This window comes from Arachis ipaensis, chromosome B04 (genome assembly GCF_000816755.2).
Source record: "Arachis ipaensis cultivar K30076 chromosome B04, Araip1.1, whole genome shotgun sequence".
Taxonomy (NCBI): domain Eukaryota; kingdom Viridiplantae; phylum Streptophyta; class Magnoliopsida; order Fabales; family Fabaceae; genus Arachis; species Arachis ipaensis.
Genome location: NC_029788.2, coordinates 31019190 through 31045618, shown reverse-complemented (window position 1 = coordinate 31045618; position 26429 = coordinate 31019190). Strand labels below are relative to the sequence as shown.

The following is a 26429-nucleotide window of genomic DNA, read 5'->3' as shown; positions in this document are numbered from 1 at the left end:
TATTATTTGCCTTTTCTTTTATAATTTTTTTTCTTAAATCAAATATTAAAAATAATAATTTTTCTTCCTATTTTCTTTCCTCTTTTTCCTCCCTTCACTTTCTTTCTAAGTGTTTATCCTTTTATGTTTATTAAATACTTTGCTCTGTGTGTGTTGAATTTGTCATGAAAACAGGTTTATTTCTTTTGCTTATTATGTATGAATAAATGGAATAACGATTTCTTTTATGTTGATTTTGGGGGGGCCATATTTTGTATCTAAAGTTGTATTCACGTGATAATGCAAATTTAAATATTAGCATTGGAAAAAAAAGTCAGTAATCGTTTTTATAAGATAAACAAATTATTTTTTGGGTAAATTAATAATATAATATTCGTTAATAATAAATTTATATCTTCACTTAAAACAAATCAAAGCATTTTTATTTTAGTTTCCACTTAAAAGAAAATTAAAATTTTACCCCTTAAAAATATTTCACATTTGTATTAATAACTAATAAGTTCATTGCCTAGCGTTTTTACAGAAAAAACTAAAGGAGGAAGGGCTAAGGATAATGATATACTATCGATACAGTAACTATGACTTTATTTTCTCAACGAAACATCCACCTAAGAAAACTCAAACATTCCTCCATAAATATCTATGATTAACGAGACGAAAATTAAAGATCGGTTGCTTAAAGTTCAAAGATGTAAATATGTTTTTGATCACTTAGAAGAACTAAGCGATGGAGCTGACGTCGATGCAGCATTGGAACCAAAAGCCTAAGGTGGTGCTTGCGGAGGCACATGCCTATTGATGAGCTCACGTGCAACTGTTTGGAGATCAAAACCACCACCAGCACTTGGGCCTATTGGGCTGGCAACAGCCATGTATTGGCATGGGTCTATCATGGCTCGTTGATACACAGCCCAAGATGCTTGAGCCGTTGCTGAATCAAAGTGGGAAGATAGATCAAAGGTGGCCGGCATTGATAAGGTGGCGGGGGCAACGCCCACAACCGTTGGTAAGTCCGCAACTGAGAAAACAATTGATGTCGGCACTCCTTGCATTGGAGGAATTGGTGGCGGTTGGCGTATCTCCATTGTATCAAGATGATTTTGTAAGAATGAGAGTTCGGCTTGTAAAGCTAACACCTACATAAAAAAAAAAAAGAGAGATCAGAAAATGTCACAAATGAAAAATATTACATTGTTGACTAAGTGTTTAATGTTGTTTATATGAAAATTAGTCATGGAAGAAATAGTATGACTAATTAAGAACATAATTCTAGATTCTCTTTATTTTAAGCAAAATAAATAGATAAATAAAATTCCTAATAAACAAAAAATTCACCACGATTTTACTAGTTTCTTATTATAATCATATAATCTTTTATTTATTCTATTTATTTCTCTCAAAATTTATCTCGGAAATACCTAAATAGCTACTTATTTTTTATTTATCCTATTATGAATTCCATCATGATCAATCGAATACTATTATGGTAGTGATGAGCGGATAATTTATACCATTTTTGGCATTGTTTTTGCATAGTTTTTAGTATGTTTTAATTACTTTTTATTATAGTTTTATTAGTTTTTATTCAAAAATCACATTTTCTGGACTTTACCATGAGTTTGTGTATTTTTCTGTGATTTCAGGTATTTTTTGGCTGAAATTGAGGGACCTGAGCAAAAATCTGATTCAGAGGCTGAAAAAGGACTGCAGATGCTGTTGGATTCTGACCTCCCTGAACTCGAAGTGGATTTTCTGGAGCTACAAAAGCCCAATTGGCGCGCTCTCAATTTCGTTGGAAAGTAGACATCCTGGGATTTCCAGCAATATATAATACTCCATACTTTGCTTGAGATTTGATGGCCCAAACTGGCGTTCAAAATCAGCCTAAAACATCTTGGCGTAAAACGCCCAAACTGGCACCAGACTTGGAGTTAAACACCTAAATTGGCACCAAAGCTGGCGTTTAACTCCAGGAACAGCCTATGCACGAAAAAGCTTCAATGCTCAGCCCAAGCACACACCAAGTGGGACCCGGAAGTGGATTTCTGCACTATCTGCACTTAGTTACTCATTTTCTGTAAACCTAGGTTACTAGTTTAGTATAAAAACTACTTTTAGAGATTTATTTTACAGTTTTTGAGATTCTGGAACTTGTATGTTCACGTTTGGAGGCTGGCCTCATGGCCATGCCTAGACCTTTTTCACTTATGTATTTTCCACGGTGGAGTTTCTACACCCCATAGATTAAGGTGTGGAGCTCTGCTGTTCTTCATGAATTAATGCAAGTACTATTATTTTCCTTCAATTCACGCCTACTTCTTCTCCAAGATATACTCTTGTTCTTAATTCAGTTAAGTCAGAATGAAGGGGTGACCCGTGACAATCACCCAATCTTCGTTACTCGCTTAGCCAAGATCGCATGCCTGACAACCACAAAGCGATCTACATGATGTTCAACGTAGTCATTGGACGACAGATGGAGTATACTCTCTTGGATATCTAATACACGGACCGAGCCCGTGAGATTAGTATCTTCGTGGTATAGGCTAGAACCATTGGCAGCATTCCTGAGATCCGGAAAGTCTAAACCTTGTCTGTGGTATTCCGAGTAGGATCTGGGAAGGGATGACTGTGACGAGCTTCAAACTTGTGAATGTTGGGCGCAGTGACAGTGTGCAAAAAGACAATGGTCTTATTTCGATGCTAGCGGAAACCGACAGATGATTAGCCATGCGGTGACAACGCATATGGATTTGTTTTCATCCGAGAGGATCATACAGCTTGCCATGGAAGGAGGTAACGCATGGTTGAAAGAAGGCAGTAGGAAAACAGAAGTTCAGAAGCAACAAAGCATCTCCAGATGCTTGTCTGAAATTCCCACCAATGAATTACATAAGTATCTCTATTTTATTTTATATTTTATTTATGTTTTAATTATCAAAACCTCATAACCAATTGAATCCGCCAGACTGAGATTTACAAGGATGACCATAGCTTGCTTCAAGCCGACAATCTCCGTCGGATCGACCCTTACTCACGTAAGGTTTATTACTTGGACGACCTAGTGCACTTGCTGGTCAGTTACACGGAATTGTGAAAAAGTCTTGAGATCACGTTCTCCCACACCAAGTTTTTGGCACTATAGCCCGGGAATGAATAATCACGATTTTGTGTACCAAGTAGGTTGTTTCTAACTTTCTATCATGTTTTTTTTAAATTTGCCTATACTACCCACAGACTCTGTTTGATTAGTACATATACTGAAATATAGACATTGAGACATAAATTAAGAAAACATAAATACAAAATATATGTATACATAATTTATGTTTGGCAAAACAAATACACAAAACACACAAAATCTTCAAAAAAATTATAATATCTTCATCTTCTATTTTTACTATCATCACTCAAACTTTTCAACTACCACCACCTATTTTTTTCCTCCATCATTCATAACCAAAAATAAATCATCCAATCAAAAGATAAATAAATAATTAAACATCAACTCAAATTATTATTACCAACAAGATCTCTTTCAAAAATCAATTCAATAAATTTTATTTTTTTATTAAAAAATAATGGAAATAGATAGAGATCTCTTTCAGTGCCACCTCACCCTTGTAAAATTCGGTCAAACCGTAATTAATTAAATAATAAATTAAATAAGAGTGAATATGGTTAGAAAATTTAGCAATTGAAATTTGATAATTTAAATATGATATGTGGACTCAGTGAATTTTTCTGAGTCGGAAAACATAGTATTCTGAATAAAAATGCGCACTAGAAATTTGACCAGCAATACCGGCTGAGATCTATCCGGTACTACAGCTGAATAAATTAATTATAAGTGAATAAGGTTAGGAAATGAGAAATTCTAATTTGGGAAGCTAGAAATATTTAAAATACGATTTAAAACTCTAATCTTAAAGGTTTTATCCCAAAGTTAGGCCAACGGACGAAAACAAGTGGCCCAAGTGAGCTCAAAACCCAACATATAAAAACATTAGTTATGAGCATTTCAACTCATTTACCCTAGAGAATGAGAGAGGGGGCGGATAGAGAGAAGAGAGAAAGAAAATCTAGCTTTCCAAACTTCAAATCACCATAACTTTCTCTCCAAAACTCCGATTGACGAGCCGTTTACAGCCACGCGTCGCTCTTTTCATCCTCTACAATTCTATCTAAGTTTTGTAGTGAGTATTTCACTGTCCACTGCCCAGTTTTCGTTTTTCTCTTTAAATTCGAATTTAATTTGGGTTTTGAGAAAATCTTGTGATTTTGGTTGTTTAGAAGTGCTCTAGTATGATCCATAGATGATATTCATCACAAACTTCAGTGGGTTAAGGTAAGAAACCCTCCAACCCTTGTGATTTATCATTTTCATGAACCCTAGATTGATTGTAAGTGTGAAATTGGTTATGTTAGAGTATTGGTTGATTTTGGTATACAATTGGAAGATTGATATTGTTTGTGGGGCCTTGGTGAGGCTTGGAGCTAAGAGTTGATAGAGACTTCCAAGAAGAAGCTCAATTATTTTGGCTACAAGAGGTACGATTTAAGTTTCATTTAAGTACCGTGTGGTGTGATGAGAATTCCTAGGCTAGATGCCCCTAGGATTAAGTTTGGATTGTGTGAATGGTTGGTACTAATATGTATAGTTGTTATGTAATGAGAATTAAATATTGAGTTGAGAATTGTGTGAATTTGTATGTTTGGTGTGTTGAGAATTTAATAAATTGAATAATGAATATTGGTTTGTGGAATATGCATTTAAATTGTGAATTTGGGCCGGAGGCCGTGAAATTTGGGCCAGAGGTCGGAAAGAGGTAAGGAAGGTAAGTTGATATGTGTATTGTATGATGATATAAGAGATTGGATGGATTTTAGATATTGAAAGTGTGAATAATTGGTTTGGTTATTGAATAATTAGGTTTGAGGAATTGAGGTGTGGAATTTGATAGTTTTGGATAAAATTGTTTAGAGAAGGTAGGTTTGGTTTGGTTGAGTGTAATTATGTGAATGTGGTTGGGTTATGGTCATTTGGATGAGTGAAAATGAATTTGGCTTGTGAACATTAGAAAAATTGGTGATTTATATTTTTGGGGTAAAAACTGATTTTTTGACCAACTTTGGCGGTCCGTAACTCGGCTCACGGAGTTTGGAAATCTTCAAAATTGGAGTTTTATGAAAGTTTATTCAGCGATCTTTCCAACGGTTCAGAAATGGTTGAAAAAGGAATTTTGTAGGAGAAGTTATGTGTGTTGGAAGTTTGGAGTTTGAAAATGTAATTCTGCAGCTTTTTAACTTAGTAAAATTTTTGGCATATCGTACTCCCACGCATACGCATGGCCGACGCGCACGCGTCACTTTCAAATTTCAACTCCCCCACGCGTGCGCCTGGCCGACACGTACGCGTCAATGTACTGCTTCAAGTGCCCAGCCAAAGTTCCCGAGAGTTGTGCGGGTATTGTGCTGGTTTTGTGCGAGGGACACAAAACGTACCCACGCGTACGCGTGGCTGACGCGCTGGCGTCACTTTACTTTTCTCCCATCTATGCGTAAGCGTGGGCGACTCGTACGCATCACGGTAACTTTTCTGCTTTCCACGCGTGCGCATGGGCGACGCGCATGCGTGACCCCGTTTTCACCTCAAAGCTGATTTTGAGTTTTCAAGCCAAATTTAAGACTTCTAAGTCTCCATTCTCACCCTTTATGTCCTAAATATTTATAGTATGCCTAGCGATGGGAAGAGGCTAGGCGATGTGGTAACTTGTGGACGAAGTAAGCGGAAAATTAATGATGATTATGATTAATGATGACTGTATGAGTTGCTGAAGGTGATGATGGAAGTGCGGTGTATGCCGTGACCAAATGGCTATATTTAATAATAATTATTGGCTAGTTATGGGTTATGTTATGAGCCAGATGGCTATGATAAATATTGATTTATGGTTGGAAATGAAAATATGACTTTGAATGATTATTTTATCTTGAGCTCTCTTTCTCGGATGTGCGACCCCAGAGAGATGAAGGAAGGTGAGGATCCCCTTCCTTATTCCTCCTGGTATTGTAAAATCGCCCCCAGTGAGATGGTGGGAGGTTAGGATCCCCTCAATGGTTTCTCCTGGGCATATGAGAACATATCTCCTAGGTAGATGCAAGGGTTGTGGTTGGGCCCCACTTGCTCCGGGTTGGTTAGTATAAAGGCTCCCCGGGTGGATGCAAGGGTTGTGGTTTCGCCCCACTTGCCCCGGATTATGATGAGTGATGTATAAAATGTGCAATCATGTGATGTATAAAATAAGCAATCATGTGATGTATAAACACTAGTGTGGGTGTTGTATGATTATGATCATGTTTATGATTGTGAATAACTCTAGTTGGGGATGCACGACAGAGGGACAGTCCAATGGTTAGCTACTAGGACTTGTCGGGTTGGCTTTATAACCGACAGATGAGACTCATCAGCCATAGGGAAGGCATACATCATTTGCATATGTTTGAATTATTTGGGTTTGCCTATTTGTTTTGGATTGCAATATCATATATGCTATGTTACCTGATTATGTGCTATTTGTTCTACTTGTACTTTAATTGTTCTACTTGTATTACTTGTCTGTATTGCTTGTGTTTGTACAACTGAGAGGTCTCTCATGCTGGTGTCGGTGGACGCTGAGGGCTGTTTTTGATGAGATGAGTTGATGATGTAATTGAATAATGATGATTATTGAATGAGATAATTTGAGTTTCCTGGGTAGACGCAGTGAAGTGAGTTCACTTACTCCAGGTGAGGATATATTATATTGATATAGAATTTCTGAGATAGAATAACTGGTGATGGTCTTGTTTATGTTTCTGATTCTGATTCGTTGGAGAGTTAGAGAGATTCGAGAAGTATGAAGAATAAGAATTTGACTTAGCATTCCCTTATGACGGTTGCCTATTTATGGATTAGCGAGAACATATGGTGAATGTTTGGTGAAAGGAAGTTTAGGATACTTAGCGAGTTTTTATTACAATGCATTGTATTTATTTGGCACTTTTACCGTATACTGGGAACCCATGGGTCGAAGGTTCTCATTCCGTATATATCTCTTGTTTTTCAGATACAGGTCCAGGTGCTCAGAAGTGAGTTGTGGTTCATCTGAGAGATGGTGAAGATCTTTATATTCTCTACTTTATATTTTGCTTAGAATCTCTCCACCTTTACCTTGAAAAGCTTACATTATGTATTGAACTCTTTTGAACTTACCTATAGAGGCTCTTATGTTTCTTTTGGGAGAGATTAGGATATTCTATTGTTAACTACTGTTATACTGTACTCTAGCCGACCTAAACTTCGCGGGTCGCGACTAGTGGCTATTTACTTATGTTATATATCTATATACTGTCCTTCTCTTATTTTCTTTTATGTCTTCAACCGTATATCGCTTTCGACTTCACGCTTTATCTTTTAGTTGTCGATGCATGAGTGATACGACTTCGCGATTTTATATTTACTCTTTTCAGGCTTCTTGATTAATACTCCTTTCAAATATACTTATAATTATATATTAAAAATACCCCTTGAGAGTCGTACCACCTTATTATCATTGACTTGATAACTCGAGCATAAGAATTTAAATATTAGGGTGTTACAGTTGTGATATGTTACCCTTCTGCCGTCCATCCACATTCACTGTTACCACTACCACACAGTTGCCGCCACCAGTGAAAGACTAGCGAGAAGCTTTTTCGATTCTTCTTCGCTGAGGAACAGATGAGGCTCTTTCTATCCCTTTTTTTTGTTGTTTTGTTGTTGTTGAATTTGAAAGAGAAGTTATTTGTTGTTGTTGTTGAATTTGAAAATTTTGAAATATGATATTATTGGTGGTGGTGACCATGGAGAGGGTAGTGGTGTGGTTGTGATGCAATTAAAACAAAACAAAGAGGTATTTCTATCATTTAAAAATTATTGTGTTTAAAAACATAGTTTAATATTAAACATAACGTTAAAGACTATTTTGAACGAAAAAAAAAGTTAGAAACAATTTTTTTTTTATTCCAAATTCTAGGAATCAAACAGTATTTATTCTTATAAAATAAAATTGTACTAGATCAAATTATTAATATATTTTGTATTTATTTCGAACACACTTGTTGAAAATTCTGCCTCTGTATTTCAACCAGGGTTTTTTTTGTGTGTATTGAATTTGTCATAAAAACAGGTTTATTTCTTTTGCTTATTATGTATGAATAAATGGAATAACGATTTCTTCTATGTTAATTTTGGGGCCCCATATTTTGTATCTAAAGTTGTATTCACGTGGTAATGCAAATTTAAATATTAGCATCGGAAAAAAAAGTTGGTAATCGTTTTTATAAGATAAACAAATTATTTTTTGGGTAAATTAATAATATAATATTTGTTAATATTAAATTTATATCTTCACTTAAAACAATTAGCATTTTTATTTTAGTTTTCACTTAAAAGAAAATTAAAATTTTACCCTTAAAAATATTTCACATCTGTATTAATAACTAATAAGTTCACTGTCCAGCATTTTTACAGAAAAAACTAAAGGAGGAAGGGCTAAGGATAATGATATACTATCGATACAGTAACTATGACTTTATTTTCTCAACGAAACATCCACCTAAGAAAACTCAAACATTCCTCCATAACTATCTATGATTAACGAGACGAAAATTAAAGATCAGTTGCTTAAAGTTTAAAGATGTAAATATGTTTTTGATCACTTAGAAGAACTAAGCGATGGAGCTGACGTCGATGCAGCATTGGAACCAAAAGCCTGAGGTGGTGCTTGCGGAGGCACATGCCTATTGATGAGCTCACGTGCAACTGTTTGGAGATCAACACCACCACCAGCAGTTGGGCCTATTGGGCTGGCAACAGCCATGTATTGGCGTGGGTCCATCATGGCCCGTTGATACACAGCCCAAGATGCTTGGGCCGTTGCTGGATCAAAGTGGGAAGACAGATCAAAGGTGGCCGGCATTGATAAGGTGGCGGGGGCAACACCCACAACCGTTGGTAAGTCCGCAACTGAGAAAACAGTTGATGTCGGCACTCCTTGCGTTGGAGGAATTGGTAGCGGTTGGCGTATCTCCATTGTAGTAAGATGATTTTGTAAGAATGAGAGTTCGGCTTGTAAAGCTAACACCTACATAAAAAAAAGAGAGATCAGAAAATGTCACAAATGAAAAATATTACATTGTTGACTAAGTGTTTAATGTTGTTTATATGAAAATTAGTCATGGAAGAAATAATACGACTAATTAAAAACATAATTCTAAATTCTCTTTACTTTAAGGAAAATAAATAAATAAACAAAATTCCTAATAAACAAAAAATTCACCACGATTTTACTATTTTCTTATTATAATTATATAATCTTTTATTTGTACTATTTATTTCTCTCAAAATTTATCTCGGTAATACCTAAATAGCTACTTATTTTCGATTTATCCTATTATAAATTCCATCATGATCAATCGAATACTATTATGGTAGGCTGTTTCTAACTTTCTATCATGTTTATTTTAAATTTGCCTATACTACCCATAGACTCTATTTGATTAGTATATATATGGAAACATAGACATTGAGACATAAATTAAGAAAACATAAATACAAAAGATATGTATACATATTTTATGTTTGGCAAAACAAATACATAAAACACACAAAATCTTAAAAAATTTATAATATCCTCATCTTCTATTTTTACTATCATCACTCAAACTTTTCAACTACCACTACCTATTTTTTTCCTCCATCATTCATAATAAAAAATAAATCGTCCAATCAAAAGATAAATAAATAATTAAACATCAACTCAAATTATTATTACCAACAAGATCTCTTTCAAAAATCAATTCAATAATTTTTTTTATTAAAAAATAATGGAAATAGATAGAGATCTCTTTCAGTGCCACCTCATCCTTGTAAAATCCGATCAAATCGTAATTAAATAAATAATAAATTAAATAGGAGCAAATATGGTTAGAAAATTTAGCAATTAGAATTTGATAATTTAAATGAGATATGTGGATTCAGTGAATTTTTCTGAGTCAGAAAATATAGTTTTCTGAATAAAAATGCGCACTAGAAATTTGACCGGCAATACCGGCTGAGATCTATCCAGTACTACAGCTGAATAAATTAATTATAAGTGAATAAGGTTAGAAAATGAGAAATTATAATTTGGGAAGCTAGAAATATTTAAAATACGATTTAAAACTCTAATATTAAAGGTTTTGGCCCAAAGTTAGGCCAACGAACTAAAACAGGTGAACTGTGCCCAAGTGGGCCCAAGACCCAATATATATAAACATTAGTTATGAGCATTTCAACTTATATACTCTAGAGAATGAGAGAGGGGGCAGATAGAGAGAAGAGAGAAAGAAAACCTAGTTTTCTAAACTTCAAATCACCATAACTTTCTCTCCAGAACTCCGATTGACGAGCCGTTTGCGGTCACGCGTCGCTCTTCTCATCCTTTACAATTCTATATAAGTTTTGTGATAAGTATTCCACTGTCTTCTGCCCAGTTTTCGTTTTTCTCTTTAAATTCGAATTTAATTTGGGTTTTGAGGAAATCTTGTGATTTTGGTTGTTTAGGAGTGTTCTAGTATGAGCCATGGGTGATCTTCATCACAAACTTCAGTGGGTTAAGGTAAAAAACCCTCCAACCCTTGTGATTTATCATTTTCATGAACCCTAGGTTGATTGTAAGTGTGAAATTGGTTATGTTAGAGTATTGGTTGATTTTGGTACACAATTGGAAGATTGATATTGCTTGTGGGGCCTTGGTGAGGCTTGGAGCTAAGAGTTGATGGAGACTTTCAAGAAGAAGCTCAATTATTTTGGCTACAAGAGGTACGATTTAAGTTTCATTTGAGTACCGTGTGTTGTGATGAGAATTTCTAGGCTAGGTGCCCCTAGGATTAAGTTTGGATTGTGTAAATGGTTGGTACTAATATGTATAGTTGATATGTAATGTAAATTAATGATTGTGTGATGTTATATGAGATTGAATGGAATTGTGATTGTTGTTATTTGGTTACAATGGATTGTATGGACTATGTGGTTATTGGTTTCGAGGGAGGAATTGATGTCTTTGTTGGTAATGCATGTGAGTTGTATATGATGATATGGATTTGTATGTATTGAGAGTTGATGGAATTGGTATTGTTAGAACTTGAGATGTGGAATGAAAGATATGATATGATATTTTGTTTGAAATTGAGTTATTTGATTGAGATTGGTCAAAATACTGGATTGGTGGATTGTGAATTTAATGAGAATGTTAAAATATAAGTTGAAGAGGCTTGAGGTTGATTTTGGTAAGTTTTGGTTGGTTTTGAAAAGGTTTAAAATTGGTTTGTGTTGAAAATTTTGTTTTTGTTGGTTTTTATGAAAGTTGTGATTTTGGTCTACTTTGGCGGAGCATAACTTGGTCTCTGGATCCCCGATTTGTATAAAACTTGTTTAGAAATAAAATTGGATCCGACATGTTTATGCCGTTTGAAGAACGGGTGGAAAATAATTTGAAACGAAAAAGTTATGCCCATCGGAAGTTTGGGGTTTGAAAATGTAATCCTGCAGCTTTTTAAACTTAGTAAAATTTTTGGTAAAACGTACTCCGACGCGCACGCATGGCCGACGCGCACCCGTCGCTCACGATTTTTACTCTCTCACGCATGCGCCTGGCCGACGTGTATGCATCGCTGTATTGATGCAGGTGCGTGGTATAAATTCCAGAGAGTTGAGATGGTAGCGTGCCGGTTTTGTTCGAGGAGCACAAAACGCATCCACGCGTACGCATAACTGACGCGCATGCGGTCACCCTACCTCTCTACTTCCCACGCATGCGCATGGGTGACGCGTTTTCTCCACTTCCCACGCGTGCGCGTAGGCGACGCGTACGCGTGACCCCATTTTCAGCAAAAATTGATTTTTGAGTTTTTAAAGCCGAATCTCAAACTTCTAAGCCTCCATTTTCATCCTTTAAGTCCTAAATTTTTATAGTATGCCTAGTAATGAGAAAAAGCTAGGAAATGTGATAACTTGTTGATGAAGAAAGACTTGGAGTAATGAATTGTGATTGAGGAAGTGCAGAAATGATGGTTTGAAAATGAATGTGACGTGTAATCCCGGGTAGTAGGCAGCGGCGTTGTCCACTTGCTCCGAGTATAAGATGGGGAAGGAGAATTATGATAAATGAGTTTAATTATGGAGTTTTGAATGAATGTATGTCTGTGATACCTGGGTAGTAGCAAGGGTCGTGGTTTGTCCCGCTTGCTCCGGGTCATTGTTTGAAAATTGGTAATAATGAGTGATTATGAATGAATGTGTATTTGTGATACCTCGGTAGTAGCAAGGGTTGTGATTCGTTCCGCTTGCTCCAGGTTAATGTTTGAGATTTGATAACAATGATGATTGATTTTAAACTGAATGAATGTATGTTTTGTGATCCTGGGCAGTAGCAAGGGTTGTGGTTCGTCCCACTTATTCCAGGTCAGAGATTGTGACGCCTGGGTAGTAGCAGCAGTAGTGGTGATTCCACTCACTCCAGGTTTAGCTTTTAAATACCTGCCTGGGTAGTAGCCGCAATAGTGATTGTTCCACTGGCTCTGTGTTAAGCGGGTAGTAGTAAAGGAGTTGCAGCTCAAGCCCACTTGCTCTGCATGGGTGTTTCTGTCCATGGTTAGCTACCAGGACGTGTCGGGTTGGCTATATAACCGACAGATGATATCATCAGCCATAGGGCAGGCATACATCATTTGCATATATTTGAATTGTTTGGGTTTGCCAATTTGTTTTGGATTGCTATATCATATATGATATGTTACCTGATTATGTGCTACTTGTTCTACTTGTACCTTATTGTGTATTACTTGTCTGTATTGCTTGTGTTTGTACAACTGAGAGGTCCCTCATGGTGGTGTCGATTGATGCTGAGGGTTGTTCTTGTTGAGATGGAGTAATGATATGATTAATTTAAACTGATAATTATTGAATGAGGTAATTTGAGTTCCCTGGGTAGACGCAGTGGAGTGATTTCACTGCTCCAGGTAGAAAATGAGATAATTTGAGCTTCCTGGGTGGACGCAGTGAAGTGATTTCACTTGCTTCAGGTGAGGATATGAAGTATTGATATAGAATTGCTAAGACAGAATAATTGGTGATGGTTTTGTTTATGATTTTGATTCTAATTCGTTGGAGAGAACATTGGATGAACAGTTGCCTATTTATGGATTAGCGAGAACATTGGATGAATATTTGGTGAAAGAAAGTTTAGGATGCTTAGTGAGTTTTTATTACAATGCATTGTATTTATTTGGCACTTTACCGTACTAGAAACCCATGGGTCGGGGGTTCTCATTCCGTATATATATCTCTTGTTTTTCAGATACATGTTCAGGTGCTCAGAAGTGAGTTGTGGTTCATCTGAGAGACGGCGAAGATCTTTATATTCTCTACTTTATATTTTGCTTAGAATCTCCCCACCTTTATTTTGAAAAGCCTATTATGTATTAAACTCTTTTGAACTTGCCTATAGAGGCTTTTTATGTTTCTTTTGGAAGAGATTAGGAGATACTGTTGTCAACTACTATTATACTGTACCCTAACCGGCCTAAACTTCGCGGGTCGCGACTAGTGGCTATTTACTTATGTTATATATCTATATATTGTCCTTCTCTTATTCTCCTTAATGTCTTTAACTGTATATCGCTTTCGACTTCACGCTTTATCTTTAGTTGTCGATGCGTGAGTGTCGCGAATTCGTGATTTTATATTTACTCTTTTTAGGCTTCTCGATTAATACTCCTTTCAATTATACTTATAAACTATGTATTAAAAATCCCCCTTGAGAGTCGTACCACCTTATTATCATTGACTTATGACTCGAGCATAAGGATTTGAATATTAGGGTGTTACAACCCTTCTTTTCCATAGTCCTTCCCCAAATCTTCTATACTCGAAATACACCTTCACCTCTACCTCCACTGTGTCTCTGCCGTCCTTCATCATCTGAAGTGGCAGATGCTCGTAGTACCCCACAATAAAGTCTTTGAAATCATCGAGAAGAGAGGGTGATCGAAGCATGATGGGCGAAGAGGAAGAGTGGGAGAGAGGCAGCAAGGGGCGATGAGAAGAGGAAAAGGGAGAAAGGCGGCAGTGGGCGGTGGAGAGTGAAGGGGAGGACAAAGAGAGGAGGGCATGACAGCGGTGGTAGCACTGACGGTTTCGGAGGGAACTGTAAGAATCAGAATAACCGTTTTAATAAAATAATTTTATACTGCCCAGAAAAGATTTGAAAATATAAAAATGATATTTTGAAAATAAAAAGGTAAATTTTAAATTCAATGGATTTTTCTGAGTGGGAAAATATATCTTTTGCGGAAAACTTTTATAAAAATACATACTAGTACCGGCTCTAGTCTGTCTGGTACCACGTATTTTAAAAAATAAGATTTTGAAAAATTGAATTTATTATTTTGAAAGAACAAAAATAATTTAGAATCGAAAATCGGGCGCTAATCTTAAAGATTTTGGCCTAAAATGGGCCAAACGGACCAAAAACACTTAGCGGATTGGACCAGGCCCAAGTCCAACATATAAAAACTCTAACTAAGAGGTATTCAGCCTCATTTTTAAGAAAAGAGAGAGAGAGAAGGACGGTGAGAAGAGAGAAGAGAAGGGTTTGGGGTTTTAGTATTCACCCAAACCTTGTTTTGATCATAACTTGAGCTACGAAGCTCCGATTGACGAGCCGTTTGTGGCCACGCAAAGCTCTCAACGAACCCATCATTTATAATGAAAATTTGTATGTAAGAACTCCAAACTCAACCTCCGATTTCCAGACCTAATAATTCTGCATTTTTAGATTTGGTTTTTGAGTAAGTTTTGTGATTTTGTTTGTTTAGGGGTGATCTAGCATTGGAATATTGTTGGATTTTATCCCTAATATCATTGAGTAAGGTAAGGTTTCACTAAATCCTTGTGTTTAGTTATTTTAGTAAACCCTAGGTTTGATGGGATATGTTGTATGATGTTAGATTGAGTTTTAGAGTTTGTTGGAGTGATGCTTGGTGGTTTTTGAGCTTGGTGGCTTTGCTTGGTATTTTGAGTTGCATGAAAATCGGCCAAGGTATGGTTTCGGTTTCCTTTATGTAATATGTAATGTTTCGTGAACCTTAGGCTAGTTGACCTTAAGATAGGTTTGAATGACGTGATTGTATGATTAGTTGTATATAAATATTATGCTTGATGATGGTTTGGATGGAGGTTGAATGAGTTGAATGTGATGACATATATATTATTAGATGATGATTATTGATGAGTCATGTTGGTGAATGCTGAGTTGTGAAGTATATGGTTGAAGAGATTTTTGAGGAATCGTAATGCTTATGATGAATTTGAGAAGTTGGAAACCGGTGATGGTTATGATGAGTTGCGAACTTGGAAAGGAATGATGAAATTATTGGATTATATGGGAGTGTGCAGGGCCTATATCCCTGACGTGGCAGTTTTTCTGCTGCAAAAGTGTGCCCAACACTATATCTTGGGAATAATTTATGATGAGACAGTTGTTGTTGTTTCCTTCCTTGCTGCATGAGTGTGTGGAGCCTATATCTCCAGCGTGGCAGATTTTCCTGCTGCATGAGTGTGCAGAGCCTATATCTCTGGGTGTGGCAGGAAGGCTACATCCGGAAGGATGTGTCGCGTTGGCATTTATGGACTGACAAGTGATATCACAAGCCAATAGAAAAGGCATTCATCATATACATCTTCTACCTGTGTGTATGCTTTGCTTAATTTCTGTTATGCCTAAATGAATCACATATTACTTGCTAATTCTTCTATTTGTTGTACATGTACTCTACTTGTGCTTTACTTGTCTACATTACTTGTGTTTTTCTACTGGGATTTAGGAGAATCGGTAGGAAGTGGCGATGGGATCGCATGGAGGTTAGGCTGGCAAAGGCCGTGGGACAGCAGTGCTATGTTAGTTAGAAATCCCTTAAGATAGAATACCCTGTTTATGGTTTGAGTTATTTATTTATTCTAATCTTGAATATCTGTATCGGTGTGAAGTTCTAGGATTGCCTTTGGCATCCCAAAACCTTACATCTTATATATCAGGAACTGTTACCATACTGAAAACCTCTGGTTCTCATACCATATGTTGTTGTTATTTTTTAGATGCAGGTCGTAACCCACCTCGGTGAGTTGCGAGATGGTGACGGAGCGGAAGATCTTATGATCTATTATGGTATTTTGATTATTTTGTTGTAGTACTTTCTCTCACCTTTTTATTTTAGACTTTATGGCCTTAGAGGCTTGATTTGAGAGATAAGTTGTATAAGCTGTTTTAAACTTCAAAACTCTTTTTGGTATTTCACACTTATATATATGTCTTGTTTAAATTAAGTACTACCTTGTGTATCCTAGAGCTATCTACAAGGTTTTATATATATTATGTCTTGTTTTATCTGTGCCTACGTATTTTAGTTATCGTGTATGAACGTTTCGCTTTTTGTAATTCCGCTTTATGCGACTTTGAGCTATTATTCCTTCATCGAGCTTCTAGTTATATAAATTCTTGAATATATATTATATATTATAAGCTTTAGAACTGTCGTGACACTTTGCTATCCTTTGCTTTATGGCTAGAGGTAAGGCTTAGGGTAACGGGGTGTTATAGGAACAGTGATGGAGGCGAAGATAGTGGCGGAGGAAAGATGGATGATGGAGGAAGGAATGATGAGCCACAGAAAATAGAATGAGGAGTTGGAGAGAAGTGGAAGATGCTAGTAGGAGGGAGATTGTAACAGCCCAGACCACCCGCTAGCACGATATTGTCCGCTTTGGCACACAAGGCCTTACGATTTTGCCTTTGACGATAGGGATGATAGCCGAAGTCCCCCACACTCACTCGTCAAAACGCGTCATGCTAGGGAGAGGTATCCACACCCTTATAAGGCATGTTTCGTTCCCCTCCCCAACCGATGTGGGACCTTACAATTCACCCCCTAAGGGAACCCAGCGCCCTCGCTGGCACATCGATCCGGGCTCCGGCTCTGATACCATCTGTAACAGCCCAGACCACCCGCTAGCACAATATTGTCCGCTTTGCTACACAAGGCCTCACGGTTTTGCCTTTGACGATAGGGATGATAGCCGAAGCCCCCCACACTCACACGTCAAAACGCGTCATGCTAGGGAAAGGTATCCACACCCTTATAAGGCATGCTTCGTTCCCCTCTCCAACCGATGTGGGACCTTACAATCCACCCCCTAAGGGAGCCCAGTGCCCTCGCTGGCACATCGATCCGGGCTCCAGCTCTGATACTATCTGTAACAGCCCAGACCACCCACTAGCACGATATTGTCTGTTTTGGCACACAAGGCCTCATGGTTTTGCCTTTGACGATAGGGATGATAGCCGAAACCACCCACACTCACTCGTCAAAACGCGTCATGCTAGGGAGAGGTATCCACACCCTTATAAGGCATGCTTCGTTCCCCTCCCCAACCGATGTGGGATATATAAGGTCCCACATCGGTTAAGGAGGGGAACGAAGCATGCCTTATAAGGGTGTGGATACCTCTCCCTAGCATGACGCATTTTGACGAGTGAGTGTGGGGGGCTTCGTCTATCATCCCTATCATCAAAGGCAAAACCGTGAAGCCTTGTGTGCCAAAGCGGACAATATCGTGCTAGCGGGTGGTCTGGGCTGTTACAGAGATAAGTTTAGGAGAATGAGAGTATAAAATTTTGGAAATTTGAAAATTAAATAAGTGTAAAGTGTAAAATATTAGTGTCTCATAAATTATGTCGAAGTGACTCAACTATTTGGATAGAAACAAGTTTTGTGTCTTTGTCTCTATTTGTGTCCTTCCATGTCTATCTAAAAATTGTGTCTTATTGAACCAAACAGAGGACATGTGCCACCGTGTCCATGTCTCAGAGAGACAAAGACAACAACCAAATGCTCTCTTATGATGATGGGCATTTGTGTTTTTTCTAACACTAGTGATAAGTCAATTTAATACCCTCTCTGAAGAACAACTTTGTTCTACACAAAGATCCGCAAATAAAACCACCTTAAGATAACATAGTCATTTCCTTTGGAGGTATAGTACATGGCTCTGTTTCAGAATCAAAGATATCGATTGGAACAAGAAGAGATACATAACTACACCAATAAAGTAAAGTAGTGAAATGTAAAGAACAATTAGGTAAGTAGAGGCATGGGCTAGTAGGCAAAAAATGATTTGAAGCAACTATTCTCCTAAGATTTAAGTCTCAAAGTGGTCCTTGAAATTATATTCGAGCCTTAAAGTAGTCCCTAAAGTTAATAGTTACATATATTCATCCCTTGAGTTGCATTCCAGGACCCAGAATACAGGAATTTATATTTTACTTGCAGTTTTAATAATGTTGTTGAAGATATTAAACCTGATATCCTTTTTATTTATAAATAGATAATCCTCTCTTAGATGAATTGATTACTTTAGATTCTACCTTTATTCTTGTCAATGCATTTATCTACTGTTTTTAAAATTATTATTATCTTAATTTGCATATCCTATCCAATGGCTAGTTAATATTTGTTTTTTTTCTAATAATTTGAAATCATTTATTCCTAATTCAATCGTCGATTCATCACAGATTTTGATTGACTTATTATCAAAGTTCTTAATATGTTACTATTACTGTTATATGAAACTAAAAACATTATTGATATTTGACTTGGTTTGCTTTTTTGGCAGACATATTACTGTATATTTTATTTTCAAGCTATGAAAGTTGAAAATATGTTGAAAATTAAGGAGGATTTTGATTATAAAATCTTGTCTCAAAAGCTTGAGGTATAGTTGGATAAGCTTATTGCAGAAAATGAAAGGCAAGGAAAAGCTTTTGATGATGAGTTGAAAAAGAGGTTGAAATGTTAGATGGGGTACATGGAATTGGTAAAGGAGTTGGAGTAGAAATTACTGTTAAATCAAGAAAGACATGCTCCAATTTTTGTGGTTCTCCGAGCATCGCTTCCATTAAAGCGTAGGTTGTTTGAGCTCCCAGCTGCGTTATTGCTACTAGCCATTTGAATATAGAGAATAGAAGGTCTGCAAAACAACTACGAAAAAAAGAGAACAAAAGGTCTGAAGAAAGAGAAGTCAATTTGGGGATTAGTGTTTTTAAAATTGGTTCAGGAACCAAAATGTCATAAAAAAAGGTTTCATATTCTATCGAAATGATTCGGATTTTATTTCAAGCCACTACCACCAGTCCACCGCATGTTTGGCCTACTTTGTGATGAGCGGTTCCTAGGTTTCTAATGTTGAAACATACTGCAAAGAACTACTATCATTTCTCTAAAGCGTTGGTCATATTCTATTGTAAACGTAATGTTCATTAAGAAGGTTGTGTGAAACCCAAGGTAGGTACCTCCCCACCAACTGGGGTAGTATTTTTGCCACCCAGTTGACAACTTGGACCACCTTTTTTGGATCGCGTGACAATGTGGCACTGCTGGATGCTTCTGATCAATAGAACAGGAAGATGAGTCAGCCAAAAAGAAAGAACACCAAAAGTAACGACCACCAAGATACGCATAATGATTCGATCTTTCGATCACCCATTTTTGGAAAACCATTTTTGGAAGCTTCTGCCTTACACACGTAAGATTGGATTACCTGAATCATGAGTCGACCCTCTTGCGATACATATCCATTCCATATTTTATGAAATCACTTAGATAGAAGCATGTTGGATGATAGAACGATGACTGAGTGCTACACGTATGGATTTTTCTCAAGCAAGTAGAAAACCACTTCGAGTAAGTTCTCTCATACTTCTCCTTGTCAGTCAAGCAAGTGAATACCTATCTTTAACATTCGAGGTACCATAACTATTCCCTATCGGTGTCAATCCTCTCTCGTAGGCTTGAGAAAATATTATTTGATTACACCATAACTAAATTAGATTCGTTTCCTATCCTTTCTAGATCCAGATTTGGCAAGAAAATAAACATTAAATACACAATAAAAATATATTACATTCACAAAAATACATAATAGAACTAAAAGAATGCAAAATAGAACATTTTCATTGTTCTCAAAGATTCTTCTTTCTTTTCCTTCCAAAGAGATGAGAACATCTCAAATCCTTGATTAACTGAAAAGATTGAAACTTTGCATAAGAAGAAAGATTGGAAGAAGGAAAGAGAAAAGAAAAAGAAAAAGATTGGCAGAGAAGATGAGATAGAGGAGGAAACAACCAAGACGCGACAATCTACAGGCAGCGACGATTCACAGGCGGCAACGTTGCTGGAAGCGGCGATGAACAGTGCGATGCAGAGCAACATTGACGATAAGAGTAATGTGGTTGACTTGAGAAGGAGAAACAGGAAAATGCCGACGAATATGAGGTTGAGGAGATGACAAGATGAGGCTGATGAGTGGAGGCTTTGATTATGTAAGAGTGAGATTGAGAATGGGTGAATATGTGATTCTAGAGACTGAGAGCGAGGGAGGGGCGGTTGCAAGGGTGAGGTTGTGAGGCAGATAAGAAAATCTAGGGTTTTTAATCGTGTATATATATATATATGGTGTCGTCTCTAATGGCTTGGGAAAAGCCATGGCTATGGTGGCTAAGAGTGATGAACTTGTAATAACATAATACGTGGCGGTTTGACTTTCATGAAAAAACTTGAAAAAATAGATGTGGATAATCAACTTTTTCTTGTCTTTTTGGTGTTCGACTTTGGGCTAAAAACTAGTCCTGAGTGAAACAGATTGGGTTTCGACCCGAACTGAGAAAGCTTACCCAATCCCAACCCATTTCTTCTACTGAACCACCATGGATCTGCTCCACCTTCCTTGTCGGTCTTTCCTCTACACTTGCTACAAGAAGATATCCACCGATTACATCCCGCCACCTTTGATGCACCTGGATCCGACCTAGTCCGCCTCAGCAGAAGGTGTTGCTGCATGCGTCTATGCTGCTTGTCGCCGCCGCTTGATCTCTGGTGTGCACTTGAGTTTTCAGGCTCTATTGGTGGTCTGGACCGCCACTATGCTGACGAGGTCCTCAAGCCTCCTCTCTGCCACCCTTGAGCTTGATTTGCAGTGCTTGGTATTCTCTTCAAATGAAAAGCTTCGCTGTCTCCATCATTCATATGCCTCAGGTGCTTGATGTCCTTGAAGAACGGAGATGCTGCCGCTAGAGTGATTAAGCCCACAAAATTTGACACCGAAACCACGTGGCCTTCCTCCATCGCGCGCTGATTTCTCTAACAGTGTCCATTGCACATCTCGCCCATTTTTTGTGGTTGTTGGCCACGCCCTCAATCGCCAATAGGCTATTCCACTAAATGACATCCATATCCCTTGGCTAATCACTTATTTACACCACTAGTCTTACGAAACTAACCAAGATTTACCGTAATTAGAAAATTAATACAAGACTTGAGGACAATATACCACACTCCAACTGTCAGTTTCTCATTGGTTGGTCAACATGTAGTCACCACTAGCCACCGAAACCACAGCCACTAGAGACGCATATATATTGGAGATATTATAGTAATTTTATACTAATGGGTATTAAACAAATATCCACGGAGAGGATACTTCTTCTCCTGCCTTCACTACCCCGTTTATTAATCGGATATTCATCCTTTGTTTCCATGAGTAGAAAATACTCTCCAAATCCATCTCTCGACAGATAAATCCTCGCGGATACCCACTTCATCGGGAGAAATTATTATTGTTAACCAATACTCATAAGTAGCATAAGCAAGTTTAACAACATGCATCATAGAAAAAGCTCCTATCATAGCAATCAATATGCAAGAATGGTTATATAAACCAAGATCTTTATACAAGAAAGACACTTAGATAATTGATTGTAATATGATTATAGATAAAAATTCAGGTATAGTTGGAATTGATAGCTGAGAGTTGTTAGATGATAATTTAGTCAAATCTGTTAAATTATTTAACGAATTTTAGTTATCAACTTTATATAAATTTAACTGTACCTAAGTTTTCACCTAATTATATTGTACGAAGAAAAAAAATGAAACTATGAATTTGAATTTTGTATAGTAATAGCTTTTTGATACTCACTAATATTATACTCTTAGAAACTTTTTTCCCTTTACATCTTTTATTATTCTCTCTTCATGATTCATTATTAGAGAGTTTCACTTAATTAAGGTTTCGTTATGAAATATGTCTATGTGTCAAACTTGCAATAAGTTTTACGTTTAATTTGATAAATATTTTACTTTTCGTAAGAGGTTGATTAAAGTTGATTTTAAAAAGATAATTTTTTTTTAAACTAGTAGTATTTATATTTAGTAAATTAAAAATAATTTTCAATAAATATATATAAACAACAATAATGTATTTAGAAAAATAATTTTAAAATTTAAAATAATTATAATAGACATAAATAAAATATTCAAAAGAAAATTATTATAAAAAAGACATACATGCTATGAATCATCATTTTCCAAAGTTTAAAGTTTAAACGGATAATTTATAACATGAATAGTCTTGTATATTTAGTGCGCTTCTTTTATGTAAAAGCTTTTCACATGGATGATTTTGTATCTTATAAACCCAGCTCAATTTTTATGAAAAAGAAATTTTGATCTACAGTTAAACCATCTCATGCAACTCGAGTATGGACAACATTAATTCATGCCATATTTACATGTGTAATATACAATCCATGCTGATGTTCATTCAGAAATCGCATAATACATATCTCAAATTTACCAATAACAATTTTTACATCGGATTAATTAATTAATTAATTAATTAATTAATTAATTAATTAATTAATTAATAATAATAATTTAATCTCTATTTTTTAAATATTAGATATTTAATTATTAATAAAAATAAAAAAGTAATTAATCTTAAATATTCTTTTTTAAAAAAAGTATATATCCAAATAATAAGAAATTTTAGATAGGAGAATTTTGTCTCAAAAAAATTATACGTTAGTCAGACTTAGGGGCGGAGCTTAGTCAAGACAATAGGATCATGGCTTTCCCAAATTTTTTATAAAAAAAATTAGTAGTACTTTTTAAAAAAAATAAAAAATAGTTTAATTGGTTCAAATACTTTATTATGACTTAAAGCACTCAGGTTCACTAGCAGCTTCTCTATTCGCATTTCACATCTCTTTATTCAACAAGCAACTCTCATGATTGATAGATTGATTTGTCTCATATTAATTCTTCCAGTTTTACAGCAAGCAATTATTTTTAGCAATGAAAATAATAAAAAAAGAAATTGAGAAAGAAATTGTTAAAAAGTTTAGTTCTAATTCAATTATTGAAGATTTTAAGTCACTAAAGATTCAAAGAGTACAATTATAAACTATTTTATATTTTTTATCTGTAAAATTATTTATTTATTATCTTATTAGTAACAAACTTAAAGAATATTTAAAAATAAAATAATTATATTTACAAATTTTATTTTAATATAAATAATATTATTATTAAATTTTAATGTTAAATTTTTGTCCTCTCCAAAATTTTATTTCAAGTTCTACCACTGACTCCGACCTATTATTTTCAATTGGATAAATAAATTTTCGAAAGTATGACAAAAAAATTTATATGTCTTATTTTTGTAAAGTTTAAAAATCTAAACGTAATAAAAACTTTTTGGGATAAAAACGTCCAACGCAAAAATTTTTGGAGATTTATTTATGTATATACTCTTAAAAGAATTAGTTTTATATTTTTCTAGAAAATAGGAACTGATTAATTAATTTAAAGTATCACTTTAACTGTATTGAAAAGAAAAATTGTCTTAGAAATGCAACAAGTTTCTAACTCACTAGGTATATCCTATTGATTAAGTGAGACTAAAGCTAAGTTTGCATGTTTGATAATAAAGCTAGAGTTACACGTTGATTTCGTAGCTTTGTTCGAAAGAAAATGAGTGTGATTAAAAACTATGGAAGGTAATATTCATTTTTATTTTTATGTTCATTTTAAGAGAAAAAAGATCAGAATACATATATTTTGGTCCTGTAGAAAAAAAAAAAAAAGAAATTAAAGACAGTGACTATAATGTTGTTTAATTAAGCCCTAAAAACTAACCAACTATATCCCCCTGAAACCAGCAAAAACCAAAGACTAAATTCATGTTACATCCGACCACTCATCATTTGATCTTTTTTTTTTTTTCTGAATTTGTTGTTAACTGGTCTAATAATTTAATTAAGAATTGTGGCTTAATTTCATTGAAATGTTTAGAAACTCACTAGTAATTTTTAAGATGCATTGATGTAAATAGAAAATTAAAATATGAGACACTAATACACCATCAATTCATAATATGTTAATAGATAAGTAAAAACACAAATTTTTAAATATGTTGGAAAGATAAAAGGTTTCTACTTTAACATTAATGCCCTTAAAAGATATTTTTAGCTAATTTTATTTCATAATTATATAATCCGAATCTAAAAATTTTAAGATTTGTTTTGTGTTTTTATTTTTTATTTTTAATGTTTTTATTTTTTAAATTTTGTAAAAAAAATAAAAATAAAAAACAAATTAAAATATTATTTTTTAACGGTTTTTTCTCTTTTCTTTTCTATTTTATTTTCCGGTGCACACAAAGCACTTCTGGTAATAAGGTATTGTGTTGAAGGAATACTAATGCAGAGTAGAGAGATCTTTTTATTTACAGATTAGAATTAGGCGAAGATTTATATATAGTTATCTTCGTGTTAAATTAATAGTTAAAAATTATTAGGTGATAATTTAGTCAAATTTATTAAATTATTTAATAATTTTTAAATATTAATTTGTACGTGAGTTTTCATCTTAGAATTAAAACATAAATTAAACTTCGTTTATTAGAGGCTTTCCTAAACAAATTACTATTCATCAACATGTACAAAATTAAAAGTAGTAGATTCAATTTCAGTCTCTCCTTTCGTGCTTTCACTTAATTTGTGCAAAAATGGCACGAAAACCATCCAAAAGCGGTGTGAACATCTGAAAATGGGGGTTGTTAATCCATTCTCATTTATTTGCTAACAAACAAATTAAAATGAAAGAAGTTACAAGACTACTATAAATTTGGTTTTGTTTTCGTATTCTTGAAATTTAATGTATATTCAGAAAAGTCTTGGTAATTAACAAATAACAAGTATTCTAAATTTGAAATCTTGAATAAAAAATATAAATTAATTATATATTTTTTTTAAATTGTTCATGCGTTAAANNCCTTGTAAACTAAATATAACAATTTTTAATTTCTGTTTTTTTATGATAATTATATATTTTGTACGTTAAAAATTTATTTATTCCCGAGTCAAGGGGAAAAAATACATAAAAAGATGAGATTACTAAAACCTAAATATTTATTTAATTAGCTTATTGTCGAATTAAGATAGCCAAAGGAAGCAAACAATGAATATTATGGATATATATATGCATGAACTACGAAGACCACAATCTCAGATGGATCACATAATCATCTTAATTTATGTTATATGATGAGTAATCTCAATTGAAAATTTTAAATACGAAAATGTTTAATAACAAAAAATAAATTTAGCCAAAATCAGTATAACTTGTTTTATTTAGCATTCATAAATTGTTGTAGTATATAATGAATGCTAAATAAAGTAAGATGAGTAATCATCTTAATTTATGTTATAGGACGAGTAATCTCAATTGAAAATTTAAAATAAATAATACCTGTTGTTGAAGGGTACAGATTTGACCAACACATCCATAAACAGGATCTTTCATTCGTGCTTGTGCTTCATAACAAATAGTAATAACTGCATCAAGCCTCTTATGAGCTGGAATTTTGGAAAGAAGCTTACCAACGTTGCTAGCCCCAAAAACCTTGTGCACCGATGCAAAGTAGGTTGCACCTTGATCAGGATCAAAGTAGGGCGCAAAGACGCATCCCGGAGCACATTTCCTCCTCAGAAACTTGCAAGCGCCGCAAGGACCGCCACTACCCCTACCCTTGGTACCACTCCCACTAGCGCCGCTGCTACCGCCGCCGCCGCGGCGGCTTGTGCTTGCACTCATGTCTAATCAGTAAACGTCCTCACTGCTCTTTTCTTTTGATGACCATATATATATAGATACCTCTATGGGAAAAGCTAGGGTTTTAATGCAAGCATAATAATGTTTGATAAGGAAAGAGAAGAAGAGAAGAGGGGTATTAATATGTATGAAAATGGGACTGGTGGGGCTAGAAAATTTATGAGTGGGGGTTTAAATGGAAAAAAAAAATTGAAGGTGGTTTTATAGCCACGCGAGGGAGAAAAGCCTTATTCTCCAAAGTTGGTCATTTGCGTGAAGGAAAACATGAGTTACATGGCCACCTTACAAACATTTGTATT

General features: G+C 35.2%; 1 protein-coding gene across 2 annotated transcripts in view; it reads right to left on the bottom strand.

The window, feature by feature from the left end:
- LOC107639134 (LOB domain-containing protein 30-like) overlaps positions 1-26381 on the bottom strand; it is a 55762-nt gene extending 29381 nt beyond the window's left edge. Inside the window, exons 1-2 of one of the 2 annotated variants that reach the window (XM_016339775.2) lie at positions 25768-26381; positions 8576-9167 (exon numbers count right to left, since the gene is read on the bottom strand). In XM_016339775.2, the coding sequence (XP_016195261.1) occupies positions 8739-9167; positions 25768-26112 (774 nt within the window). In that variant the 5' untranslated portion in view covers positions 26113-26381 and the 3' untranslated portion in view covers positions 8576-8738. Of the gene's footprint in view, positions 1-8575; positions 9168-25767 lie in introns of those variants that run through there. The other variant, XM_021121080.1, reaches the window with a different exon arrangement.